Source organism: Fukomys damarensis, unplaced genomic scaffold (genome assembly GCF_012274545.1).
Source record: "Fukomys damarensis isolate Sample0158 unplaced genomic scaffold, DMR_v1.0_HiC HiC_scaffold_8, whole genome shotgun sequence".
NCBI lineage: Eukaryota > Metazoa > Chordata > Mammalia > Rodentia > Bathyergidae > Fukomys > Fukomys damarensis.
In genome coordinates, this window is record NW_022900920.1 from 26,474,809 (window position 1) to 26,502,028 (window position 27,220).

At 43.6% G+C, this 27,220-nt stretch overlaps 2 protein-coding genes across 4 annotated transcripts in view; both read left to right on the top strand.

Moving 5' to 3' along the window:
- The window catches only part of Xpnpep1 (X-prolyl aminopeptidase 1), a 67,432-nt gene extending 56,423 nt beyond the window's left edge, over positions 1–11,009 (top strand). For all 3 annotated transcript variants that reach the window (XM_010634652.3, XM_010634651.3, XM_019209037.2), the window contains 2 exons: positions 1,855–2,434; positions 10,974–11,009. In XM_010634652.3, coding sequence (XP_010632954.1) covers positions 1,855–1,983 — 129 coding nt within the window. In that variant the 3' untranslated portion in view covers positions 1,984–2,434; positions 10,974–11,009. The remainder of the gene's footprint in view (positions 1–1,854; positions 2,435–10,973) is intronic.
- An 11,342-nt stretch (positions 11,010–22,351) lies between these two features.
- LOC109118366 lies at positions 22,352–27,149 on the top strand. Its single transcript, XM_033761440.1, has 2 exons — positions 22,352–22,593; positions 25,420–27,149. Exons 1-2 carry the CDS (start codon positions 22,365–22,367, stop codon positions 25,791–25,793), a joined length of 603 nt encoding a protein of 200 aa, XP_033617331.1. The 5' UTR covers positions 22,352–22,364; the 3' UTR covers positions 25,794–27,149.
- The last annotated feature ends 71 nt before the right edge of the window (positions 27,150–27,220 follow it).

Below are 27,220 nucleotides of genomic sequence, written 5' to 3' on the forward strand. Positions count from 1 at the left end.
ATGGCAATATGCTCTAGGAATAGGAAGTTCCTGTTACCCAAGGCAGCTGCTGGCATCACCCCAGTATCTTTTCTTTTGGAACTAAAGGGAAGGGACTGCAAGGGTTCAGGAGCTTTCCTACTAATGCTGTGGAATGGGATTCTCTCTGCTAGACGCCTCTTGTTTTCTCCAGTTCATAGATGGGTGACAGAGGCAGGTCATCTACTTCCTGCTTAGCTTTTCTCTGATGGGGCGCTTCTGCATGGCTATCAGTGCCCTTGGTTCAGCCCAGCATTCGTACTCACAGGACGCTGAAGGGGCCTGCTGATGCTGGTTTGCCCAGCTTGTAGATAGATACAGAGCAAGAAACGGCCTGTTAGTGGCCTGGTGTCAGGGGTGGGAAGAGTTCTGTGAGGAGTCTCTTCTTTAGCCCCTGAAAGTGATACCTTGGGTAAAAGGGAACAGAAATGCTTACGTGAACATGGGAACCACACTACTTAGAAGTTCTGTGCCTCATGGGAATTAGTGTCTCTTGTAATGACTCTTGGGCATGGCTTCCAGGGTCTTAGCAAGGGATTCTTTGTTCAGTCACTTTGTACTCTTGGAAGACCAAGGATACAACTTCCTACCAAGTAGTTCTAGGTCACAGTCCTTCCTGTGCACACAAAGTATATAATCAAGAAGGATTTGTCCCATATGCTACGTTACTTTATGAAAGGAAAGAGTACATGTGAATGGTCAAGCAGCTTGTAAATGGGCAAGAGAAAGTTTTGTTAACCTGAGACTCACAGCCCATCCTATAACTGAAAACAGACCAGTGGGATCTGTTTTATGCAGTAGTTCATTATTGTGCCTTGTGTAGCCAAGTCTCTGAGATATTTTGGCCAATATCTCTTCATAGACAGATAATATCTTCTTGTCCTGGTAATCATAAGCAAGTTCCATAAATAATAGCTAGCAGTGAGATTTAACATGCTAAACAGAGTAGTGTATCATTTATTATCTCTTAGCAAAAGCCCTCTTCGCACCATTCTGTTGACAAGGTTCTGTCCGCAGAGCTAATAAAATCCCTGGCCATTGCTAACTACTCTCTCCCAGTCTCTTCTTTAGCATCACTGTAGGGAGTTTTGGGGTTGGATCTGTACGCCATCATTTTTCACCAGATGGCAGCAGAGGACCATGGTCAGATGGAATTTGGGCCACTGCAGTCAGTCAGGGACTTGGATTGCTGTTTAGTATGCACGGAGGCTGTCTCCATATCTCTTGCTCTTCCCCCAACCGGAAGGGCCTTAGGAATGTGTCTGTAGCCCCAGGGTTCAACCAGGCTGCTGCTGCCACCACCTTCACTGTTGAGCTGCTTTGGATGGCAAGGTGCTTTGTAGCCTGACACACAGCATTCACTTTGGACCCCTGCCCCCAACTCCCAGCAGAGCTGGTAAGGCTCTTATGGGGGAATTGGGGCCTTGGCTATGTCAGAGCCAGTTGGGAACCTACCTGCTTGTCTGCCCTCAGTCCCTTATGGCTTTGGGCCTGTCTTGACTCCTCAGCTGGACTTTGGTACCCGGTCCAGACTTCCCTAAAGCATTGCACTCAGGAAAGCCCGAAGTCCTGGCTTGTCACCAGGAAATTTTGGTTCCTGTGTGGTCATTGCTAGTCCACAGGCAGTAGACTTTTCTGGGAGGATTTTTGTCACAAGCAGTGTAGCCTGGTCTATTTTCATGGAAGTAGATACAGAGAAATCATCCATCCATCCCATCTTCCCTGTAACAAGCAGGGAGAAAGGATTTTCTTCTCAGTGCGCGCCTCTTGCTGTTGGGTTGTGCGGCTCTGGTAATGGTGTGATGGTGAATATGGTGTCCTTTCCTCTCCCTGCAGCTTGACTGGCTCAACAATTACCACATGACTTGCAGGGATGTGATCGGGAAGGAGCTGCAGAAACAGGGCCGCCAGGAAGCTCTCGAGTGGCTCATCAGAGAGACGCAGCCCATCTCCAAGCAGCATTAATACCTCCCTAGTTTTGTTTTTATACAATGCTCAGGGGAAAAGAAGAAATATGGCAGACTCCTGCCATCTTTCCCTTTCCTCCTCTTTTCCCTAACTCCCTTTTTACTTTTAGACTCTTAAGAAGAACTGAAAATCTTCTTATTCTCTTTGATATTTTCTTGTAAACACTCAGTCTTTTATGATTTTTTAATTGTTGAGAATGAGCCAGGAATAAAATTACTACATCAGAAAGGGGGTCCCCACATAGCTGAAGACTCCATGAGGGGCCCAAGCTCTTTGGCCAGTGGCAGTGAACCGACAAGTGCTCCGTGCGGTCTTGTTCCAGGTGCTAGCACATCGTTCACAGTCGCGTGATGTCTGCAAGGCTGTATTTATGATCAGTGAATAAAAACGTCAGAACTCTGCGCTGTCTCAGCTGTGTCTTCCCTCGAGACACTGGGTTGCCAGTCAGGTGAGCTCGTCCCCGGGGCGGCCAGCCCATGTGGCGGGGCCCCTTTAAGGAGAGAACCTGACTTCCCTGCACATTTCCTGGCTTCATTGTAAGCTCTCTTTTTTTCTCTGGAAAATCTAGTGTTTGGGTATTTTTATTTCAGGTTAAAAAAATTATTCACTTTTTTTATTAGTACATCTTTGTAGTACATAATAACATTTCTCGTGGAGTTGGGACATGTGCATAACACATCTTCCTTCTTTCTTTACACCCACCCTGCTACATCTCTTGGTTCCCTTCCCTTTTTCAAAAGCTCTATTTCCCCATTTTCTATTACCTGTCTTTTATTTTGCTCTTTATGTTTTGGGTTTCTCATAAGAGAAATCATTTGATATTTAAGCTTGTACATCTTATTTCATTTAACATTATGGGCTCATGGTGCATCCATTTTCCTACATATGACTTAAGTTCATCTTCATGGCAGAGTAGTACTCCATTGTGCATAAATACTACACTTTCTTTATTCATTTGTGCATTTATGGACAAATTATTACAGGCCACTTCCAAGATTTAGCTATTATGAATTGTGCTGCTGTAAATATGTGTATGCATGTATCACGGTAATATGATACTTTTAAATTCTTTTGGGAAGATACCTAGAAGAGGAATAGCTGGGTTGAATGGAATTTTTATTTTTCATTTTTGAGGAAGGTCCATACTGATTTCCATAATGGCTGTAGTAGTTTACATTCCCACCAACAGTGCAGAAGGGTTCCTTTTCTCCTGCAGCTTTACCAGCATTTGTTATTTGATTTCTTTTTCTTTCTTTCTTTCTTTTTTTTTTTTTTTTTTTTTTTTTTTGTGGTACCAGGGATTGAATTTGAGACCTTGCCCTTTCGAGGCAGGCGCTGTGCCACTGAGCTAAATCCCCGGCCCATTATTTGATTTCTTGATGACAGCCAATTCTTTCTAGAGTAAGATGGATTCTCAGTGTTATTTTAATTTGTGCTAGTGTAGTGGCCAGAATTGTTAAATAGTTTTTTCATGTATTAAGTGTGTACTTCTGAGAAGTGTTCATTTCACTTGGCTGTTTTTTGATTGAGTTTTTTATTTGGGGAGGTTCCTAATTTTTTTGAGTTCTTTATATGTTCTAGACATTAGTCCTCTCATTCTTTAGGTTGTCTCTTCTGTTGATTTTTTCCTTTCATGTGGAGAAGCTTAAATTTGGTATGATTCCATTTGTTGATTTTTGTTATTATTTATAGTGCAATTTGGCTTCTATTCAGAAAGTCCTTGTCTATATGTAGATGTTCAAGAGTTTTCCCTATTTTGTCTTCCAGCAGATTGTTTCTTTTTTAACATTTAGATTTTTGATCCATTTTGATTTTATTTTAGTACATAGTGAAAGATAAGGATCTGCAGTCACTTTTCTGCATGTGGTTAGTTTTCCCAGCACCATTTGTTAAAGAGACTGTCTTTTGGCTCCTTTGTCAGTATCAGATGGTTGAGTGTGCTTGGGTTGTTTCTGCATCCTCCGTTCTGTTCCCTTGATCCACATGTCTACTTTGTTCCTGTATCATGATGTGTTTGTCACTGTAGCTTTCTATTATAACTTGAAGTTTGGGATTGGATGGCACCTACTTTCCTTTTGTTGCCTAGGAATGCTGTTATTCTGGATCTCTTCTGGTGCCATATGCATTTTAGGATTGTTTTTTCCAGTTTTGTGAAGAATGCTATTGGTATTTTTATTTGAATTGCATTAAATTTGTGTGTCAGTTTTGGAAATATGGCCATTTTGATAATACCGGTTTTGTCTGTCCAGGAATGGGGGATTTTATTTCATTTTCTGATGTCCTTTTCATTCTCCTTTTTCAGAGTATTGTAGTTTTCACTGTAGAGATCTTTTACTTTGTTGGCTAGGTTATTTTTCTTGATACTAAGTAATTTTTCTTGATAACTGTTGTAAATGGTATTATTTTCCTAATTTCTTTTAGTTTATTTTTATTGTGCAGGAATACTATTGATGATTTGTGTGTGTTGGTTTTGTGTCCTGTTACATTCCTGAAGTTGATTGCTAATTCTAGGGAGTGTTTTGGTGGAAGTTTTTTGGTTCTTCTATGTAGAGAGAGGACCATGCTGTCTGAGAATATTGATAATTTGATTTTTTACTTACCTTCGGTATTCTTTTTGTTTCTTTCTCTTACCTGATTCCTCTGGCTACTATTTCAAGTAGTATAGTGAACAGGAGTGCTGATTGTGAATACCTTTGTCTTCTTCCTGACTTTAGAGGGAAAGCTTTTAGCTTTTCCCATTGAGTATGTTGTTTGGCAGTAAGTTTGTCATAAAAAGCTTTTATCAGATTGAGATAAGTTACTTGTATATCTGTATTCTTTCTTTCTCTCTTTATTTTTTTGATAGTGGAGATCACATTCAGGATCTTGTGGTTGCGAGGCAGGCAGTGGCACCACTGAGCTAAATCCTGAGCCCTATATCTATTTTCTTCATTTGTTATGAATAGATGTTGGATTTTGTCAAAGGCTTTTTATACATCAATTGAGATAATCGTGATTTTTTGTCCTTTGTTTATTTGGTGTATTTATTGATTTGTATATTTTGAACTATCCTTGGATCCCTGGTTGAAGCCTACTTGGCTATGATGTATGAATTTTTTGATAATTTGTTACATTCTATTTGCTGGTATCTTGTTGGGAATTTTTCTGTATTCATTAAAGAGAGTGTCCTGTAGTTCTCTTTTTTTTGGTTAGGTCCTTTTCTGGTTTTGGAATTGGGTTAATGCTCTCGTTTAGGAATGAGTTTGAGAATACATCTTCCCTTTCAGTTCATTACAGAATTTGAAGAGTATGGTGTTAGATTTTTCCTGAAGTTCTTGCAGAATTCTGTGGTGAATCTATTGGGTATTGGGGTTTTCTTGGTTGGTATGTTTTTAAAATTACTGCTTCAATTTCATTTCTTGTTACTGGATTATTTGGCGTTTTTCTATCTTTTTGGTTCAGGTTTGGTGATTCCTGTATCTAGTAATTATCCATTTCATTGGAGTACAGGTTTTCAAAGTAGTTCCTAATTGTCCTCTGGATTTCAGTAATGTCTTTGGTGATTTTATTTTTTTCATTTCTAATTACTTAGATTTGTGTCTTTCGGTTTTGGGTAAGGTTGGTTAAGGATTTTCTGTTTTTTTGAAGTACCGGCTCTTTGATTCTTTGTATTCTTTTTTAGTCTCAATTTCATTAATTTCTGCTTTGATCTTTATATAGTAAAACCATGTGAGTAACTTGTTCTGTGAGTATTCTACAAGATGAGCAAACATTTTTAATAAATCTTAACTCAATAAATGAGCAGTGTTATGCAACACAAGTAGAGTAGTATCTGATGCCGAACATCACGTGATCACAAGTGAACCAGTGGTTCTCTTTCTTGCTGTAGGATTGTGGGTAATCATCTCTTAGCATCAAGAGGATGGAGAGGAATTCTCGTCTGCGGAGGAGGATGAGAAAAAGGTGGAGAAATCCCTCACTTCAAGTGAGGTTAGAGAAATGTGTAAAATGTGGGAAATTGCAAAATTATGTAGAAAAACACCATCTGGATAAGTTAGTAGCAGTATGAGCAATAAATCTGTTTAATGGAGAGCTGGGGATTTAGCTCAGTGGTTCCACCACCTGCTTTGCATGCGCAAAGACTGGAATTTGGTGGTACCCCCCCACCAAATTCTGTTTAATGGCATTCCCATGAAATCCGCAAAAGGAGGCAGAAGTGTCATTGGATGAGTTCCTTGTTAAAACTGCACAAAAAGAAAAAGATTCCATTGAACCAGTAGATAGCAGTGATTCTGTTTAATGTTAATGAAAGTCACCCTACTTAAGAACCCTCCTCTCTCTCACCCTCATACCAGCCACGAAGGTTTTTAAAGGTAAGTGTAGGTTAATTTGTTTTTCTTTATATTTTGTATTGTGTTTACTACTTTGAATTATAGTACAGTTTTTTTTTTTGGTACTGGGAATTGAATTAGGGTCCTTGTGCTTGTGAAGCAGGTGGCGGAACCACTGAGCTAAATCCTCAACATACTACAGTATTATAATCATTTTTATATGAATATTTTTGAGTTGTGGAACGAATTATCTGAGCTTCCATTATTGTGAGGAAATTTGCTTTGATGTATAAGTGCTTTGGATAGCAAGCATATTTCTGGAATGAGTTATTCTTGCAAACCAAGGTTTTATTGTGTTTCTCTTTGTACTAGCTTTGGATTTGAATTGTTGTTTTTCTAAGACCTTGAGGTACATCTTCAGGTAGTGGTACCTTGATTCACAAACTTAATTCTTTCCACAATTCTGGTCACAAACTGAGCTGGACAAGAGCCCAATCAAATTTCCCCATGAGGTCAACTTTGGACCTAACCATTGAATTTGATTCGGTTCTTGTCCAACTTGGTTTGTGACCAGAATTATGGAAAGAATCATTTGTGAATCAAAGTACCACTGTATTTATTTGAGTTATTTTTCAGATTTGGGTTTTTACACCTGTGAATTTCCCTTTTAGGACTGTTTTTATAGATCTCATAGGTTCTGGTATATTGTGTTGACATTATTATTTGATGGTAGGAACTAATTTCTTGATGTTTTTTCTGAGACCCATCGATTACTCGAGTGGTATTAATTTCCATGCATTTGCATATTTTCTGTGGTTTTGTTTGCTATTGATTTCTAGTTTCATTGTGCTGTGATCTGATAATATGAATGGGACAGTTTTAATTCTTTTGCATTTTCTTAAGCATGCTTGACGGCAGTGATAGTGAACCTTTTAGAGCTTTCAGTTACACAGAGTGCTGTGGCCCGTGTGCCATTGTTTGCCACCACTGCTCTCTGTGGTCTCTTGGAGGAAGTTCCATGTGCTGGTAAGAAGAATGTGCATCCTATTGCTGGGTGGAATACTCTGTACATACCTATTATGACCATTTTTTAAAATAACTTGCTTCAACTCTGTTTTTTTCTGATCTTTTTGTGATAGTTGGGTATTGAGGTCTCCCACTATAATTGTGTTGATGTTTATCGGATCTTCATATATAGTAGTATTTGTTTTATGAAGTTGAGTTTGGTGGTGTTTGTGTATGTGTTTATAATTGTTATCTCTTTCTGTTAAAAGTGTTCCCTTAGCCAATGTAGTGGATCAGTTTTGGCTTGAAGTCCACTTTGTCTGAAAAAAGGATAGCTGCTTGTTGTTGTCAGGTTCCTGTTGCATGAAATATTTTCCATCCTTTGATTATTAGTCTGTGAACTTTCTTTTTGGATTAAATGTGTTTCTTATATATAGCATATTGTTGATCCCTTTTGCCAATGTGTGTCTTTTGAATGAGGAATTGAGACTACTGGGAGAGTTGTTACTGAAAGCTATTGACTTTTTCCTATCGTCACATTATTTTCCAGGTGCTGATGCCCCCTCCCACTTCTTCACTTTTTACCCCTTTTGGTGTATTCTTTCTATTAGACTTTTTGGTGTTGTTTCCATTGGGTCTAGGATATCCTTGAGAAATTTTCTGAGTCTGTGTTTGGGTGGGCATGAATTTCTTAACGTGTTCTCTGTCATGGAAAGACCTAATTTCTCCATCAATTTTTTTTTTTTTTGGTACTGGGGGATGAACTCTGTACCTTGTGCTTGCGAGGCAGGCAGTGGAACCACTGAGCTAAATCCCTGACCCTCTCCCATCAATTTTGAAAGACAGTTTTTCAGGATATATCAGTCTGAGTTGGAAGTTGTTTTCTTGTAGGGCTTTGAACGCTTCACTTGAATCTTTCCTGGCCTTAAAGGTCTATGCTGATATGTTTCCTGTAATTCTAATGGATTTACCTTTATAAGTGATTTGTTGGTTTTCTTTAACAGCTTTTAACATTCTGTCCTTGTGTGGGCTTCTGGGATTTTGACTACGATGTGTGGTGGAGAAGTATTTTCTGATTATGGCTCCACCATCTCACACTTTCCATGTTCCTCTGTGCACCCCAAGTCATGGTTTCCTTTGCCTAGCTGGGTTTATGAGCGTCCCGGAAAGTGGGAGTTGGTAAAGTGACCACAGTGTTAGGGCAAACATTGCCTGTCCATACCAGCTGGAAAGGTGAGGCAGTGACCTAGCTCTTCAGGCCCCATCCCACCTCTTAGTCACACATTTAGCTACTGAACTCAAGATGAGTATGGTGCCCTGTGATACAGTCACCTTTCAAATACGTGAGACCTTTGGGGGACATTTCAGACCTAAATTGTTAATATTTATTCACCATTCAGTGGTACTGGGGATTGGACCCAGGGCCTTTGCACTGAACTACATCTTCAATTCTTTTTCATTTGTATTTTGAGAGGTCTTGCTATATTGTTCAGCCTTGAACTTGGCAGTCCTCCTTTCTCAGCCTCCCATGCCATGCCAGCTAAGTATCATTGATAAATTAAGAAAAGGACAAATTATTTCAAGATGACAGTCTTTCTAACCCACCTATAGGTATTAATGCGAGTCACTCATATCGCCACCACTCATTCTCTGATTTGTAGACAGTATTCTGCGGCAAGTGATGATTCCTGTCTGTAGCAGACACCTTTATCCAGTATTAGCAGGCCATTGTGTCACAAACATCCTGCCCCTCCATAATTCAGCTGTACTACCTTGGAAGTAGCAGAGCTTGGCTGAGTTCACTCCTAGTCAAGGTCAGCTGACTCCATCTAAATTCCTCTCTCTGAATTAGCTGTTCTCCTCAGCAAAGATATGCTCTGCCCGCACTCTGCAGTTCTGCCTGCTGGATACTTGTTATCAGCAGGTGCTCAAGGCCTGCCCAGTTCTCCCCTTCCCATGCTGGTACTGAATAAACATTGGATGTCCTTGGTGTCTTTGTCTTTGCTGCACAGGGTAGCTTAGATCAGCCCAAGACCCAGTTTCTCTCGTCCCTCTCTCTCTCTCTGTGTTTAAGTCCCACTTTCCTACCTATGTTGTACTGGCTTTCAGGAGGCCAGGACCCCTGCAGGGGTCTCTGGCAACTCCCATCCCCTTTCCTATATCTGTCCTGTGGTATACCTTTCCCTTACACACATGGCCAAGAGAGTTAGTGTTCCTGTATCCTCACACCAGCATGGTTGGAACGGGCAGAATTCCTTATCCTTTGGCTGAAATAGTCGAATATGTCCTACACTGTCTCCTGGGGTTAACAGTGGCATTGAGCCTTCCCTGCGCACTGTGGTAACTTGCTCAGTAATGGACTGTTTTTCTTTCTTTCTCATCTGTGCCTTGTTTTTCTTTACTTTCATCAGTGTTACTCCAAGAAATCATTTATACCCAAATTCTTACAGCCTGCTTTGTTAGGAACTCAAAGATATTCTCTTTAGATATAACCAATATTATACATTACATATTTTTGCCAACTTCTTTCTTTGTATTCAGCATTCAACAAAACATTGAATCACTGTGTGTGTATATCTACACATACATAATAAGTGCATATCTATATGAAAAAGTATATATGGTACACCCATGAACATATATATTATGTGCAAATATTGGATTATTCTATACACCTTGGTTTGCGAGCATAATTCATTCTGGCAATGTGCTTATAATCCAAAGCACTTGTATATCAAAGTGAATTTCCACACTGGAAATAATGGAAACTCAGCTGATTCATTCCACAACTCAAAAATATTCATATAAAATGATTGTAATACTGTAATGTAATACAAAATGATAACATACAAAATATAGAGAAAAAAATAAACCTGCACTTATCTTTGAAGACCTTCCTGGCTGGTGAGGGTGAGGAGAGGAGCATTACTGTGTAGGGCGCTTTCACTAGCACTGACAGAACCACTGCTCTCTCTTGGCTCAATGAAATCTTTCTTTTCATGAACTTTAACAAGGAACCTATCCAGTGACACTTTTGCCTCCTTTTGAGGATTTTGCAGAAATGTGACATACAGTCATTAAACAGATCATTCACTCATGCTGCTACAGCCTTACTCAGGTGGCACTTTATTTTTTGTTTTGAGACAGCTGCAGTAGTATGGAACTGTTGAATCTTCTAAGCCGTCATGTGGTTTCTTGAGACAGGGTCTTTACATAGTTCAGGCTGGCCTTGAACTCATTATGTAGCCCAGCCTGGCTTTAAATTTGAATGATCCTCCTGCCTTATCCTCCCAAGTGCTGAGATTACAGGCATGCACTGCTACACCTGGCTTTGGGAGGTGCTTTTCTATAAAATTTGCACATTTCCCACATTTTCCACATCTCCCTAATCTCACTTGAAGTGAGGGATTCCTCTGCCTTTTTCACTTCCTCTGCAGATGAGATCTCCTCTACAACCTCATGTTGGGAGATGATCACCCATAATCCTGCAGCAAGAGAGAAGAACTCTTGGCTCAGTTGTGATCATGTGATGTTTGGCATCACATATTTCTTGTATTGCAAGACATCAGTCATTTATTAAGATTTACTAGAAACGTTTGCTTGTCTTGTGGATCACAGAACAAATTATTCACAATCCAAGGTTTTACTGTACTTTTTTTTTTTTCTTTCCAGTATTGGGAATTGAATGCAGGCCCTTGGACATGTTCGGTAAGTACCACTGAGCTACACCTCCATCTCTGATGTGTTTTTAACTTGGCAATATATTCAAATTATTTTTTTCATGTTGACACATAAAGATCTAATTCCTTTTAAAGACTAAACTTTTATTGTATGGTGATGTTCTTTTTAAAGACTGCCTCATTAAGTTTATTTTATTTTTTGAGACAGGGTCTTGCTATGCAGTTCAGGCTGGCCTTGAACTCACTGCGTAGCCCAGGCTAGCTTAGAACTCAAGGTGATCCTCCTGCCTCAGCCACCAGAGTGCTAGGATTACAGGCATGCACCACCATGCCTGGCTGGTCTCAGTAAATTTAACAATAACAATAATTAGCTTTTAGACTAATATTTTAAAAAGGATTAGCCTCAACATAGGAAACGAAAAGTGGAGTCACAAACCGGTGTTACAATGACAGTAGGTCTTGTAGTTGCCTGTATGTTTTATCCTTTTGAGATCTTTATTTTTTCATATGGCTGCAAATGATCAATATCTTTGGGTTTTACCTTGTAGACCCTTCACTTCTTTGCAAGGTAAATGTCCTGTTGATGTACTTTAGCTTTTATTTTGGGAATGTTTTACTTTCTCACTTTTGAGGAACAGTTTTGCTAGAATAAGCTGCTTGGTTGGCAGTTTTCTTTGTTTTTCTTTCAGCACACTGAATATGTTGGGCCAATGTCTTTTGGCATCAAAAGTTTCTGATGAGAAATCTTCAGATAATCTTACTAAGGATCTTTGTATGTTTTAAATTATTGCTTTTTTGCTGCCTTCAAGAGTCTTTGTTTTGGGCTTTTGAAAGTCTAAATATAAGTCTATATGAGTCCCTTTAAGTTAATATTTCTGGAGTTTATTGAGCTTCTTGTATGTTTATATTTATGTCTTTCATCTAATTTTAGAATTTCCTAATGATTATTTCTTCACATATTCCGCCTGCCTCTTTTTCTCTTTTCCTAATGGGACCGCCACATGTGAATGCTGATCTCCTAGATGCTGTTACAAAAGTTCCCTAGGCTCTGTTTAATTTTTTTTACTCTTTTTTTTTTCTGTCCCTCAGACCCAGTGATTTCCATTGTTCTGTTTTCAAATTTATTAAGTTTCTCCTCTTTCTGTTCAAATCTGCCTTTGAATTTGTCTCGTGAATTTTTTCTTTTAGTTATTATACTTTCCAGGTTCAGAATTTCCTTTTGGTTCCTTTTTAGGTTTCCTATTTAAAACCCGTTTAGATTTCCATTTTGTTTGTATTAGTCACCTTTTCTGTTGGTGAACATAATACCTGACACCCTCAACTTAAAGGAGGAAAGGGTTAATTTAGCTCATGGTTTCTGGAGTTTTAATGAATGCTTGGCAGGCACCAAGGCAGAAACCTCTCGGAAAAGGGGCACGGTGTAGCAAAGCTGCTTAGTTAAAGGTGGCCAGAAACCAGAGCAGTGCCAGAGAGGAATAGGCTGGGAGCTGTGCACAGTCCCCAAGGCCATGCATGCCTCTGTGGTCCACCCAGACTTGCTCGGGAACTCAGTGTCTAATCTGCTGGGCATTTCCTAATCCAATGAAGTTGACCTACCAGGATTAACAGTCATATTGTTCAAATACTATTTTCCATTCAAATTTCATTTTCTTTTGCTGTCCGACTCTCTGTATGATAGTTGTTTTAAAGTCTAGTAGTCTAATTGTCTAGTAGTTCTAGTTCTGTCATTAAGTTTTTTTTTAGGGATAGTTTCTTTTGATACATTTTTTTCCATTCAAGGGGTCATACTTTCCTGTTTCTTTATATGCTTTGTGACTTTTTTTTTTTTGGTTGAAAATTTGACATTCAAACTTAAGAATATGTTAACTCCGCAAATCAGATTCTCTCCTTTCCCAGGATTGTCTTTCTTGTGTTACTGAAGTCAAGTTCAAGTATCAGCTTGAGGCTGCTGTGACCTTTTCTAAGACTGAGCCTTTTCCTGGGCATTTGCCCTGTATATATTTTTAATATACAGTTTTAGAAAAATTTTTAGTCTTTAACATCTGACTCCCAAAAAAGGAAGAAGGAGAAAATTGAGAGGAGGTTAAGGGATATTGGTTGTTTTAAGTCCCCTGGAACTCACTTCAGCTGGAGGGAGAGAAGAGGCGGAGGTGCCATCCACAGTAGCTGCCTGTCTCTGCACCTCTGGGCAGAAGAAGCCATCAGCAGTCAGATCACACATCCCAAGTGTTTGCAGGACGAGGCCTTTTTTGCCTACTCCAGCTTCCCCAAGGTCTCCTCTGGGAATGTGTATGTACGGTGGTCTGCCAGGGGCCTGGGGTGGGACATGGGTAGCTGCCACTGCGCTAAGAGCTGAAAATGAACAAAATTAGCCTTGCTTTACCTTCCAAACCTTCCCTGGAAATTGCAAGCCTTCTATAGACTCCAGAATCCCAAAATAGTTGCATGAGACAGATTCTGCCAGTGCAGTTCTTAACTAGGTGAAGAAGATACAGACTCTTGGTGTTTCCTACTCTGCCATCTTCCCAGAATTCTCCCTCTCATTAAATCCTAAATCATATCTTATGAATAAACATAAGCACACTTTGGCCATTCATGAAAGCATGAAGCACATGGCTGGTGGTGTTCATTATTTTTTGCAAATAGGGGAGCAGAAACTGAATTGATCTGTATTTACTGTTCAAGACCAAAGTGGCAGCAAAGAAAATTTCACTAGCAGAGTAAACCTAACATGACAGCATACGTAAAAGTAAACTTGCCAACATTTTATGTTTTGTTTTTTTAAACGCAAGAATCCCTCATTCCAACTTGCTACATGTTAGGAAACAAGACGTACTACTGCTTTTCAGGATATATTTGTTATGAGATCGGGAAAGCACAGAAGCAAGTTCTCCCAGTAATAGGATATATTTTTATCCAGACCACAACTCAAGTGTGACAGCAGATCCTGCTAGTGTATCCGGCTGTGAGGCTTGTCACTTCCCAAGGCGGCCTCTGAGCAGTTTGACTGAATTGGCTCCAGCCTGAGAAGTGAAGTTAACAGGGGCCAGGTGCCTGGAGCCTCCTGCCTGTTCTGCACTGTCTTGGTATTAGTAAGTCCAAGAGATGTAAACTAGGCGAGGTGGCCCCATCAGTACTGAGGACAAGAATAAAACTAGTGTGTCAGCGATCAAAGATGGTGAGATAAAAATGTGGGCCGAAGGGTTCACTCCTCCTCCCTTTAAAATAAATGATACCGTAATGTTGGGTGGGCAAACGGGCATTCTGCTAAATTATAGAATACCTAAGGAACCTGATCTTTCTTCTAGCTTGCTCACTTATTCCCTGGAGGAGTTTTACCTGCCGGTAGTGAGGATTCCAGGGAAGTTACAAGATGCAGTGCCCCTGCATTGAACACCGGAGGGGCTGGATTCTAGGCGATCTCTTCACCCTCTTGCCCTTCTGTGATGCTTGGATCAGGGAGTGGAGCTTGCCCTGCTACCCCAGTGTCTGGTGTCTGCCTGCCTGCAGTAACAATGGTCATTTATCAGACTGACTGTGTCTTGGGAGTGAGCCATTGTGCAGGGAGCCCGGATGTATCAATGAGCCATGGGGCATGTGTTGTTCTTGGGGTTCTCAGGAGCTAGGGATCTAACCAGTCATGACACAGGGACTCAGTATGAGGTTCCTAGCACCTTTCAGTGCTCAAGCACTGCTGGGAATGGGGAGTGGGGTGATGGTGGGGAAGCCAGGGCCTCTGGAGAGGATGTGGGGTGCTTGACAGTTTTAAAGTGGTTGCTAGTTCCTGCAAATAGCTGGACTATAGAGGCCAAGACCTTCACAGGGTCAGCATTTTAACAACCAAAATACAGATTCTGGCAAATACTTGTCATCTCTCCATGAAAGCACAGGAAATCTGGGATAACAAACTAAAATGTGCGGGTGAGATTTACACCAAATGTAGGTGACACACACCTTTACACACACTCAGCGACAGCAAGAACCTAGCCAGTGTGCAGGGAGCATCTTTGCTGGAGGAAGCTGTATGAAGCGATACGGTTCTCAGAGGTCCGAGACTAGGAGAACCTCAAAATACCCTCCAGGAACTCAGTCTTAGCCGGTGGAGAAGAGTGATGGGAACTGGGGGACAGAGGGCGAGTTTCTGGTAGGGGGAGCAGGGGCTGGAGCAGACTGCAACCCCAGAGCTCCCAGGACAAGGCCTGTCAGTGAGGAGACACTGCTGGGGTTAGGAGCCCGACGGGCAGGGCAGATACAGAGGCTCATTGTGAGGAGGGCAGAGCTAGGAGAGCTGGGAAAGTAGGTGCTGTATTTCTGAGCACTTCATGCTATCAACAGGAGTGAGCTCTAGAGCCCTAGCTGATCTACGCCCTCTGTTCACCCTCCCTTCCAGAGCTTCAGAATGGTTAATTTTACATAAAAATGAACAGCAGGAAAAGAATCTAAATGTAATGCTATGTAAATGTGAAAAGGAAAACAAGGAGCAGAATAACCTGCCAGTAACAAAAGCACACCAAAGACATGCTTTTAGAACAGATGGTGATTATGCTTTAGTGCAAGACTAGCGCTCAATAGGGAATTAGAACATTCAGTAGGGAATTAGAAAAAACATGAAATTAAGTGAAAGAACTCAATAAAGGATGAGAAAAATCACTCTAAATAAAGACTAGAAAGCTGGGGATTTAGCTCAGTGGTGCTGCCACTACCTGCTTTGCAAGCTCAAGGTCTTTAGTTTGATCCCTGGTACAAAAAAAAAAAAAAAGGACTAGGACTACAAGAGTGAAACACAATAGACAGTGTCTTAAGCTAAACAGAAGATGCATAAGGAAAATTAAAAGAATTAAACAGGAATTAATAGAACGACAAATATAAAAGACAGGACAAAATTTAAATATATAATAGCTTTCTCAGGGAAGAAACTAAAGAACAAAGGTGCGGAAAAAATAGGAAAAAACTACAGTAATCTAAGAAAACATTCCTGAGATTAAAGAATGAAAGTTTGAACATATATGTTGAGAACCAGGACCTGGGATTTTCTTTGTTGGTAGGGTTTTTATTACATCTTCAATTTAATTGATATTGGGTTACTTAGCATTTGTATATCTTCTTGATTCAGCTTTGGTAATTCAGATGCATCTAGGAGTTTGTCCATTTCTTCTCTGTTTTCCATCTTATTAGAATAAAGGTTCTCACAGTAGGTATTGATCTAGATTTCTGCAGGATCTGTTGGCTTTCACCCTTTTCATTCCTAATTGCATGGATTTGAGTCTTTCCTTTTTTTTGATAAGGTTGAATAAAGGTTTATCAATTTTATTCAATCTATCAAAGAACCAACTCTTTGATTCAAGTGAGGTTGAAAGACAAAGGATGATCACCTAAGCTTTGGGAAACAGAAGAGAGCAGGAAAGGATGAAGGAGAAAGCAGAGTATATCAGAGCGGGCTAGGGATTTAGTTCAGTGGTGCTGTGCGTGCCTTGAAAGTGCAAAGTCCTGAGTTTGATCCCTGGTATTGAGGGGGAAAAAAAAGTATCAAAGTGAACCAGAAAGACTAGAGGCAGTGCTCACTTGCTTGAAAATGTAAAAAAACGCAAGAAAGATAGTTGAGGAGATAGAGAAATAAGATGAACAAAACAAATTAATAGAAGTAAAAACACCAAACAAAAACAAAATAATTCCAAACCAAACAGATAAGCGAAAACAAACATACAAAGAAACAGAGAAAGAAAACAGTAAAATTCTTCTGGTGCCCAGAGTTTGGCAGCAGTGTTCGGCCAGAGCCACCATGTCTGCAGTAGGACTTGTACTGAGTGTGGGGTTGGCCTTGGCCTCTGCCTGTGGGGCTGCGGCCAGACTTCCTCCTGCAGCTTTCTGGATGTCCCTTGGTGGACTGCCCATGGCTTCCGTGTTTGCTCCCTTGTGGCTCTTTCCGTTACTGTGGCCCTCAGGGACCTGCTCCCTCTCCTGCGTACAGTTGGCCCCTTTGTGGCCACTTGCTACAGGGTGAGGGAGGGCGGTCTTCCCACTTGTTGCCCTGTGGGTGGCCCAAGGCTGCTTGAATCCCACTCGGTGGTCTGTGTTCTCTCAGGCTGCTGGTCACAGGGTAGGAGGGGTGCACTCTTCCACTGAGTATCTGCCGCGGTCCCTAACCCTGTTGTCACCAGAGGTTCCAGTTAGCTGCTGCGGCGCATGATCAAAACAAAACAAAACAAAGCAGCCTCCTGGTCACTCAGCACTGTGTGTGCTAGTGCAATTTTTTTGCCAGCCTGCAGTATGTTTTGTTTGCAGGAAAGCAAAAGGGGTGAGGGGCTTTGTATCCTAGATCTGTGCCTTGTGGGTTGAGTTTGCCACACTTTTGCAGTTTTTTGGAAACATCCCAGACTGGCAATTAGTTCCACATGGCCCACACGGGCAGCAGCACTTCTGGCAGCCCTGTGGGCTGCTATACTGTTTTATGAAGTGCCGTGCCTGTTTTGTTTGGTCTACAAGTCTCTGCTTTCAGATTGATTTTGGCATCAGGATGTATGTCTCTACCCCCACCCCTTTGGTACCGGGGATCATGCTCGGGCCCTTGCACTTGCGAAGCAGGTGGCTGGAATCACTGATCCAAATCCCCGGCCCATGTTTCTCCCTTTCTTCCAATTACCTGTGTTTTTAGTTGATTTTCTCTGAATAGCTGTAATGTGTCTGCTCCTCTATTCAGACATGTCGAGCTCGGTTTTTTTCTTACTGAGAAAAACATGATCGTATTTCTCCCTGCCGGGTGGGCACAGCGGCACCTGACACTTCCTGTGCATCCCGCCAGCAGATGGCAGTGTGGTGCTTTGGAGAGAGCCCCTTGACCTCTAGCTTGGGGGTGGTGGTCTGAATTACAGATAGGAAGTAGGACCTGAGGAAGACCCTCCGGAACTCTCTCATACTGACGTGGGGCGGGTGGGTGACTGCCGGTCAGTGTTGAGAGCCATTGTACCCAGCCCAAAAAGTGGTGAAATTGGACTGAGGTCGGTTTGAACGGCCTCGTCTGTCTGGGTGTGATGCATTTAGGAGGCCCTTACAGAGTGTGCCCTGCTGTGAATACCTAGCACGTCTGAATGTGGCTACAGCCGGGGGCTTTTTGATGTAAGCGAACAGGTGGAGGCTTCTGCAGAACCTTGCTGGGGATCTCCTGCTTGGGTCTCAGTGCTCTGTCTCACTGGTACATCCTTTGTGTGGCTCAGACTTCCCCCAGTGACATGTGAATCCATTTCCTTGGGGAGACAGCCTGATCTGCCCTCTGTAAAGCAGGTTACCATGCTAGAATGACCATGGCATTGTTCCTCAAGCTCCTGAACTTCGCCATCAACAACATCGTCTCCTCTTGCTTTACCACCCCCCTGCCCCAGGCTGACTCTCTTTTTCTCATCTGGTCTTAAATGATGTGGACTCTGACCTTTGGAGTAGGAAGAGAAGGACCAGAGTTCATTCCATCTTGCTTCCCACTATTTAAATAGAAGTTTTCTGCTGCAATAGCACCAGCAGTTAATGTCCATTCTGACTCTGGAACCCATATTTCTACTCTTTCTCCACACGGGCTTTGTATGCGGTAGCCCTGGGTAGTCTGGTTGGTTCGGTTGTTTGGAGCTCAGCACCAGTAAGACAGAGCGCTTTGATGAGACCTCAGATGATCCAGCAGATGCCCTTTGTTCCTTTCCCTTCGCCTCCTTGTCAGGATGTCCTCATCTCTTCAGCCCCCAAACGAGCTCCCTTTTCCCCCACCCACCGCACTAGTTTCATCCAGGTCACAGGACGCATGTGCCCCCAGTGTCCCCTTCCGGTCAGCCCATTTCCCCTCATGTGCACTGGTAAGGAAGGGCCTGGCTCCTGAGTCCTTTTCCCTGCCCGAGATCCAGTTCAGTTTCCCATGCAGCTCTCAGGTGGGTCCTGGACTCTGGGAGGGACCTGGTGGGGTGGACCTCGCCCACCGTCTGCCCACTGGATGGCCTTGACTTAGTACGTGAGTCCCCTGAACTACGCTTTCTTCCTCCCACAAAAGGGGTGGGAGCACTGACAGTGCTGCCTGCTACCCATGCATGAAAGAGCCAGTTTCGTTCTCCTGACCAACCCCTATCCTTTGCATTCCTTGGGCCTGGAGTATCCTATGTGACTATACCAGCTCTTTGCTTGAATGGCTATGTTTTCCCACCCTGGTGTACGGAGTCCTGCAGTCTTTCATACCTGGTGGGACTCCCTAGTGGTTCTATCAGCCTGGATAGCCAACTCTTACCTCCATCTGCTAGCCATGGCTCTGTCACTGCAATTTTTTGTTTTGCTGCCTGTTCAAGGAATGACGTTCATGTTCAAATCTCTGACCATGCCAATCCACTTCTTATCTTTCTCTTCCCAGGAGGCAGGGACGGGGAGCCAGCCAGCCAGCCAGCCAGACACACACACACACACACACACACGCGCGCACACACACACACACGAGGAGCCCCTCGCAGTCCTGAACACCTTGTTCCCAGAGCATATGGAAAGGAAGGGGGTTCATCTGCAAAAACCAAACCAAATGCACGAGGAACATTTGAATCTATGAGATTGCTGTCGAGACCGATGGAAAGGCCTCCAACACAGTTTGTACATCAAAGGCAGAACAATAGCATTTCTTTTGCTGGCCGTTTCCTAAGTTCCAGGTCCTCTTCTAGATTTGCTACACAGATTTTTTCACTAATCCTTCCCCAAACACTATAGGGTGAGTGCTATTAACACTCCAGTTTTACACATAAAGAAGCTGAGGCTGAGAGAAACAAAGGACTCGTCCAAGGCCACTTAGCTAGGCAGTGGTGGAACCAGCTGCTCACCTGGAGTCTGGCTCCAGGCACTGGCTCTCCGCGCCCCGTGCACACCTAGCCCGCTAGGCAGCGGCCACTTGCAGATGTGGGCACATTCCTTGCATAAGCTCGATGTGGTGGGAAGGCCGGGAAGCCGGGTGATTTTGTCATGGAGAACACTGTCATGATCGTGGCTCAGAATAGCATGCTTCAGGATTGATATTAACCTGTCCTTTGTCAGGGAGACGAGGAAGCGTGAAGCAGCAGGGGTGAAAAGAACCTACAAAATGAAAGAGAAGCTGTCGCCCCCCACCCCTGGGCACAAGGGTAGGTTTGGGGGACACAGGTGTAGGAAATAGTACACCTGACGGGATGGGCGCAGATGCTCCCCATGGTCTTTCGGAGCAAGTTTCATTAACTAAGTCACAATGTTCAGCGTGGCCTTCACGTTAAATACCTTCGTGCCCAAACTCTCATGGGGCAGACATTAGGTATAGTTATTTATATCCTTGTACTTTAAAATGTTAGCGTTAGGTTTTATTTAAAACCACATCTACTCCAGGTGATTTTAAGAGGCTTCTATTTGGCTTCTTCTCGGTGAGTTTCATGCTAAGTTGCCACATGTCGACTGCCAAGGTCATCTCATCCTGTGGTTAACGGCACCCAACTCTCTGCGGAGCGTCTGTTTCATTGGTGGAACAGGAAGAAATAACAGAGAGCGTGGTCCCCATCACTGAGGATCCTGCAGTGTTTCCCAGATGGAGTTCCAGGGCAGACACGTGGACTCATTAAGTATGTTGTAGAAGCGACCAGATATGTTCTCGTTTTTAAAAATCAGAAGCCTACTCTGCCCATGCTTTGGAAGAAAGGTGGAAAGAGGAGGGACTGATGGAAAACTGTGGGTGTCACCGATAAGGAGGCACTGCAAGACATTGGTGCTGAAATACTGCCATCCGTGTGCTGTCTGTGCCCTTCCAACAACCCTGACGTTGCTTCACCTGCCCAGGGCTCAGCACCCCAAGAGCCAGCATCTGATTGGTCGGGCCTGGATTGCTGGCTGCTGCAGAGGCGGCGGAGAAGCGAGGAGACCCCTTCACTCACCCTGGCAGAGGAGGCAGGGTGAGCTGACCAGGGCTGCCCTTACCTTCCGCAAGGCCCTAGGCGTTGGGAAATTCTCCCAAGCAGAAGATGGAGGGGCTGACAGAAGTGGGGGAGTGGGTGTCAAAAGCTGGATGGCACTTAACACAGCGCAACACAACACAGTGCCTTGCAGAAATAAAGGCAAAACAAACAGCTGTAGAGAGATGCGGCCGTCTGTCTTGATTTATGCAATATATAAGGGTTTTAAGAAGTTGTGTTCACATCCTGTGTCAGACGGACCAGGACACCGTCTGTTAAAAGAACCCGTTGGTGTGTCCTTTTGCAAACTGGTGCTACTAAACCTAACCTCCGATGGACTTTGTTGTAGGTGGAATTGTCCTACCATGGAGAGCTCCAAGGGAGCCTGAGCTACTCCTGAGGAGGAAGGCCCAAGTTGAAAGGGAAAACCTTCCCTCTTGTTAAATGGACCTCAATGGAAGATTCCATCGCCCACTGTCTAATCGCACAGACAGTTATTTCTGAAGAATTGGATGCGCTGGGATTCCCTTTAAATTTTTTTTTGTTTGTTTGTTTTTCCTGTTTATCTTTTACTTTATGGCTCCCTTCAGGGCAGGGAAGAACCCTGAATCATTTTTCTCTTAAGCTTTCTCCACAGGGAGCTTGCAGTGATGGATGATGCCGCAGGTGAACTCAGAGTCCCACAGTGACTGGTATTGTTGCCAACTGACTTGATTTTTGCTTCTTCCCCAGATACACTTTTGTTATTCGGATACACTTTTTGTTATTTCTTCCTCTGCCGGGAAAGTCAGCGCAATGTGTTTCCTTTTCATCTTTAGGTCGAGTCCCTGTCTTGAGTCCCTGCTCTGGCTCTGAGGACCTCTGAGGACACAGCTCGGCCCACGGCCCGTCCGCTTCTTCCCAGGACTCCACTGGGCCATGCGCTGTGAACAGCAGACTTGAGTTCATGCTGCCGTGCTTTGCCCTCTGCTCCTGCCCTTGAGAAGGTTCTGTTTTCCTCTGGGCACCTCCTTCTCCCCACTCCATGCCCAGGCTGCTTCGCTGCCTGACAAAACCTCGCCTGGCCTGTTTTAATGGGCTGGGCAAATTACCATTGACAGTCACTGTGTGGGCGGGAGAAGTTGAGTTTTATTTCGGAGGCACCTGCAGGCAGGATGACACTCACATTCTGCCATCAGAGGGGCTTCTGACTAAGAAGCTGACCCTGAAAGGTCAGCTTGGTCCGAAACCTGGTGCCCAGAGGCCTCGAGCCCTTTTAGCCCAACATGGTCTGCATTTGGGTGTTGTCTGACTCAGACACTATGTCATTTAGAGATAGCATTTATTAAATAGGATCGGAACATCAACAGCAAAACAAAACACCAAAGTTCCAGTCCATAGGAAGATTTTTTTCCATTAAGTGTATTGATACATTTTAGGTATACGATACAGTTACATTCATCCTTGGGATATTGTACCCTCACATGATGTATCTTGGTTTTTATTTTTGTCCCCATTCCTCTGCCCTCCCTACAGGAAGATTTTTAAGGAAGACATTTTATTACAAAGCAGGTGGAAGAATTTTACCTTGTGATAAAGGAAAATCATCTAATTTAGACACACGTAACGGTGTTGTCACTATTTTGGGGACTGTGATTGCAAACTCCCACGCTATACACAGCATCAAGAATGAAGCTGAGTGGAAGAAACCAGGTACAAAATAATATCCAGGATGAGTAGAGGAGAAGGGAATCTCCGCGGATTGTTTATCTGCCAATGTCCTTTCGTAGGTGGACTCTCAGCCCCATCTGACGCAGTTCCCCTGGTGTAATTGTAAATAGCACCTCATTCTCTCTCCTGAGTTCTGGTTTGGACTTTAAGCTATGTGGTCACCCTTCCTCTTAGTGGCTATCTAGAGTGGCCCTTTCTTTCTCGTTTGTGCTGATCCGTCACCTCCCCCCTTTCTATATGCTTGGCGTCTGTCACCCTTTCAGAGCCCAGAGAAGGTGGCACCTTCTTCTAGGAGCCTGCCCAGCTTTTTCCTGTGCCCCACATTAGAATTCTGAAGGTCCTTGTGCGAACCTCTCCAACGGCAGTTCCACTTTCTACCCGTACCGTCTCTGAAGACCATTTACTCACAAATAGGCCGCCTGTCACTTTCCTCTTGTCAGCCCCTCTCCCACCCACTGCCTTCACCACGATTCCATGATACGTTCCATGTCGAACAAATGTGTCTGCCTTTAATGGAAAACACTCGATGGCACTCTGCCTATAATTAATCATCCTATCTTTCTAAAGGATACTTAAAAAAGCAAGGGTAAAATCATGACTTTTATACAAATCTACAATGAGTGTGGATCAGTGGTTCCACTTAACTTATTTTGAATAAGGTACCCACGCTCTTTGTGCAAAGTCTCTACTTTTGTTCCATTATCATTCTAATTTTCTCCTGTGGGTCCTCCTTCCTCTTGCACAAGTGGAAGCATGTGTGTGTGTGTAATAACCCTGGCGTTAGGAAAATACTTTGTTTTATAGTATGTAGTGTGTGTGTTTTTTTGTTGATTCCTGAATTAATAGCAAGCTCTAATTAGGCCTGAGGAGGGAGAGATTCACTTAGGGTGAATGTTCCAGACAAAACAGAAAGAGAGAAAGGGGAGGAGTTGTTGTCCTAGAAACCTAGCTGAGCCAGGCTGAGAATGTACAGTCCTACAGAGAGGCTGTCTGCTTCATTCATTGGCATTAACTGAGCACTTACTGCATGCAGTGACACATTGTGCAGTACCAGGCAGCATGAAGATTACAGAAATGATTATGAATGTGGCCCCTGTCATTTGGAGCTGGGCCGGTGATGTATCTCAGAGGCACCATGCCTGCCTGGCAAGCGCAAGGTCCTGAGTTCAATGCCTTGTACCAGGAAAAAAAAAGTTAGTTGGAGACAAGCTGCTGAGAGCCTCAATTTGTAGTCAGAGAAGACAGGCCAGGATGGTGCAGGCTTGGCGACTTGTCTTAAGAGAAATACTGTAGCAGGAAGTTCAGGTAAACACACAGGTATACATCGTGCAGTGCTCATGCAGCGGTGTCTGGCAGGTGGGATGTAGGAGGTCAGACTTCAGCCATGTGGCTTTACGAGGCAGAACTGAGACTCATCCATTCATTCCATGGGCATTTGCTAGTTGCCTCTTTGTGCCAGGCTCCTTTGCAGGCCTCGCATTGCATAAGTAAGAAGACAAGAATCCCTTCCAGCCTGGAGCCAGCTTTTCCCCACAGGGGAAGTTGTGGGGAGGACAGGTCAAGGTGGGCAGGGACTTACTATAGCTGGAGCTGTTCAAAAGTGGGCTTTGCATCCTTCCGGGGTAAAGAGGGAGTGCAAGACCACCGGCTTGATCATCTCTCGGTGAACATGTGGGTGAAAGGACCCTGAATTCACAAATGACAGCCACGTGGCTTTCCACTCACCCCTTTCTTCTCCCTGTCATGTTCTGGAAGATCTGGGCAACAGTCTTTCTTTCTGGATGGCTGAGAATGTTCTGGCACCAGACAGCCTGCCGAAGGATGGGGTCCATTTCTGGTGCTGGGCTGGGAGGGGCACCAGGGAGCTATTTTCTCCCACCAGCTATTGAGACTGTTCCCAGAATACTGATCAGAAAAAGCAAACCCACATCACATTCGTTCTGTGTGCTCACTTCTGTGTCACCTGGCTGAGGAACTCTGGCCAGACACAGCCCTGCCCCAGAGAACAGGCACATCTGAGAGAGGACAGAACCCTTCTGTGAGGGAAGTGGGTTGTGCTCCTCCTGTTTGTGGACTGAAGCGGCCCAAGCCATCAACCTTACCAGAGATCCAGGTTAAGCCTTGTCTCCTGCAGTTATTCTGTGAAACAGCTCTGTCTGGGAAGTGGTCGTAGTGTTAGTAATGCCTAGCCACCATGGCAAGGGGTATCATAGATCAGAAATGAGTGGGGCTTCTACCCCAGGCAGGCACAATTCTGGGCACCACGGATACAAAGAAGAAAGTAGCCCCGATGTCCCGATGGTATAAATTTCCATAAGGAAAGTAACAACTGCTGACATAAATAAATCATTCTAAGCAGCAATTTATAAATCTGCTAACTTCCTGTCCTAGCAGTGGATGTGTTTGTTCGCGTTAGCGACTTACATATGTTTGTACACTTGGATTTCCAAATCTCTCAGCTACAAACCTCCTCTCATCCATTAACCCTGGGTGCGAGCTTGCTATTATCTCGGCAGCAGGAACGCGCAGCTCAATGATGGCAAGAGCGGGACGAATGTGAGAAGTGTTTCCAGAGGTCAGGGTGCGGATGGATGGTGTTTCCCCCTTTGTGTCCTTATGAGGTGAGATCTCTGAGAGCCCCAGGCCAGAAGGTGGGGTTGCCGAGGACCCACTTGGAGATGATTCCAAATGGAGGCTTCCTCTAGAAACAGATGTGTCCACTGCGCCACAAGAGAGGGACACCGCCAGGGCTCAGTGGCAGAAGCTTTATCGTCATTAACCTTCTGGATCATATTTCCCTTCTCTCAGCAGGTGGCTCTACAGCCATTTCCTCCTCTTGCATCAGTAATTGTCACTCTGGGTTTGAAACCCAATCCAATTATGTCAATCTTCTGCTGAAGATCTTCCGACACTTTGGTGGCTCTCAAAGCCCCTGGAGCATGGAGCCAGGGGCCTTGCTCTGCAGACTTCTCTCCTCAACCTTCTTGCAGCCAGTAGTGACTTCCGGATTCCTTCCCGCGGGGCTCTGCACATGCTGCCTGCGCTGCCAGGTGGGCGCCTCTCCGCTCATCTCCTGTCCCCTCCCTCTCAGCATTCAGAACTCAGCCGAGGCGTCACTTGGCCAGTACAGAGCCCTGACTCTGAGTCATCCTTTTTCCCCTCCTTCCCCGTGCTGTGGCTGAACACATCTGTGCGTCAGCTCCTGCTTTCTGATGATTTCACTGGTGACCCGTCTTCCCTACTGGACTTCTAACTTCGCAGGAAGACCCCATATTTATTCTTCCTCCCCGTACCTGGCATGTACATCATCGACGATTTTCTACGCACTCAACAAATACTTACCGAACACATTGGCACCGAGCGAGAAAGGAAAACAGCACAAAAGACAATGGTGGAATCGCCTATGGAAAGAAAGTCACAGAAGCGAGGTGATTTAAGGAGGCACATGGATAAAATATGGAAGTTAGCGAAACAGTTCGAGCGGCTGACAGAGAAAGGCCTTTGGCGTGTCCTACTTCAACTCACATCTACTGCCACGGACTGCAGCTTCCCCGGCTTGCAAACTCACCGAGGGAGCCAGCTCCTCCTGGGAAACATCAAGACAGTAGCCAGGGTTCAGAACCCTGGGGAATCCGACCGAGATTTTTTAAAAAAATTTCATTTAGCAAATATGTTCTTAGTTGTCGTTTTTATGGGCTGCCTTTAACATGTTAGCAGCAGCAGGAACAGTCTGACGTGCTCAGAAAGGATTCAGCCATGAGGCAGAGTGAACTGTGGTGGCTACGAAGGGTTACAGCCTTGATTTATTTATGCCATCTAAGATATATATAGGGAACATCAGCTTTCAAAACGGGAATCAAATTAGATGAAGAACTGTTTTCAAGGGAAAATTTGTTTGCACTGACACGATAATTCGAGAGCATCAATTTAAGTCTTTGTATCCAGAATTTACTGAGCTGTAGAATCAATATACTATATATCATCTCTCAGGCTGTGTATTATAAATATTTCATGGCTTTAAATATGTGCCATGAAGAGGGCTGTGTTTTAGTAGCCAACTGAGTAAGGTTTTAAAGCAATGAATTGAAACTATGTCCTTTTGGTTCAGCATGTTTTCATCAAGGGGCTTTAAAAATACATCACACAATTTTATACATCACGAAGAAAACATTATCTTCAAGATCAAAGCTCTTCTGGTGATTTCCGAATTGAGAAATGGGATGAGTCTTGGTCTTTAGTGCTTCCCTTTGTTAAAAAGAAATCTGCCCCCACCCAAGTGCATGTAGAAGTCCTCACTTTTTCCACACATTTATTTTGGCACCAGATAATATTGCTCTGACAGTGAATAAAGACTGAAAAGGCGTTTTACTATAGAAATGGCCTTGAAATCAAATGAATAAACAAATAACATTTAACAAACATTGTGTGCAACGTAATGAGCTATTTAATACCCCGTTTGAGATGCCACATAGGGGTTGCTGGTGTCCTCCCAGCACTCAGGGAGGTTGAGGCAGGTGGATTTCAAGTTTGAGCTTAGCCCAGGCAACTTACTGACTTAGCAAGAGCCCATCTCTAAAAACAAACAAACAAACAAACAGGGCTAGGGGTG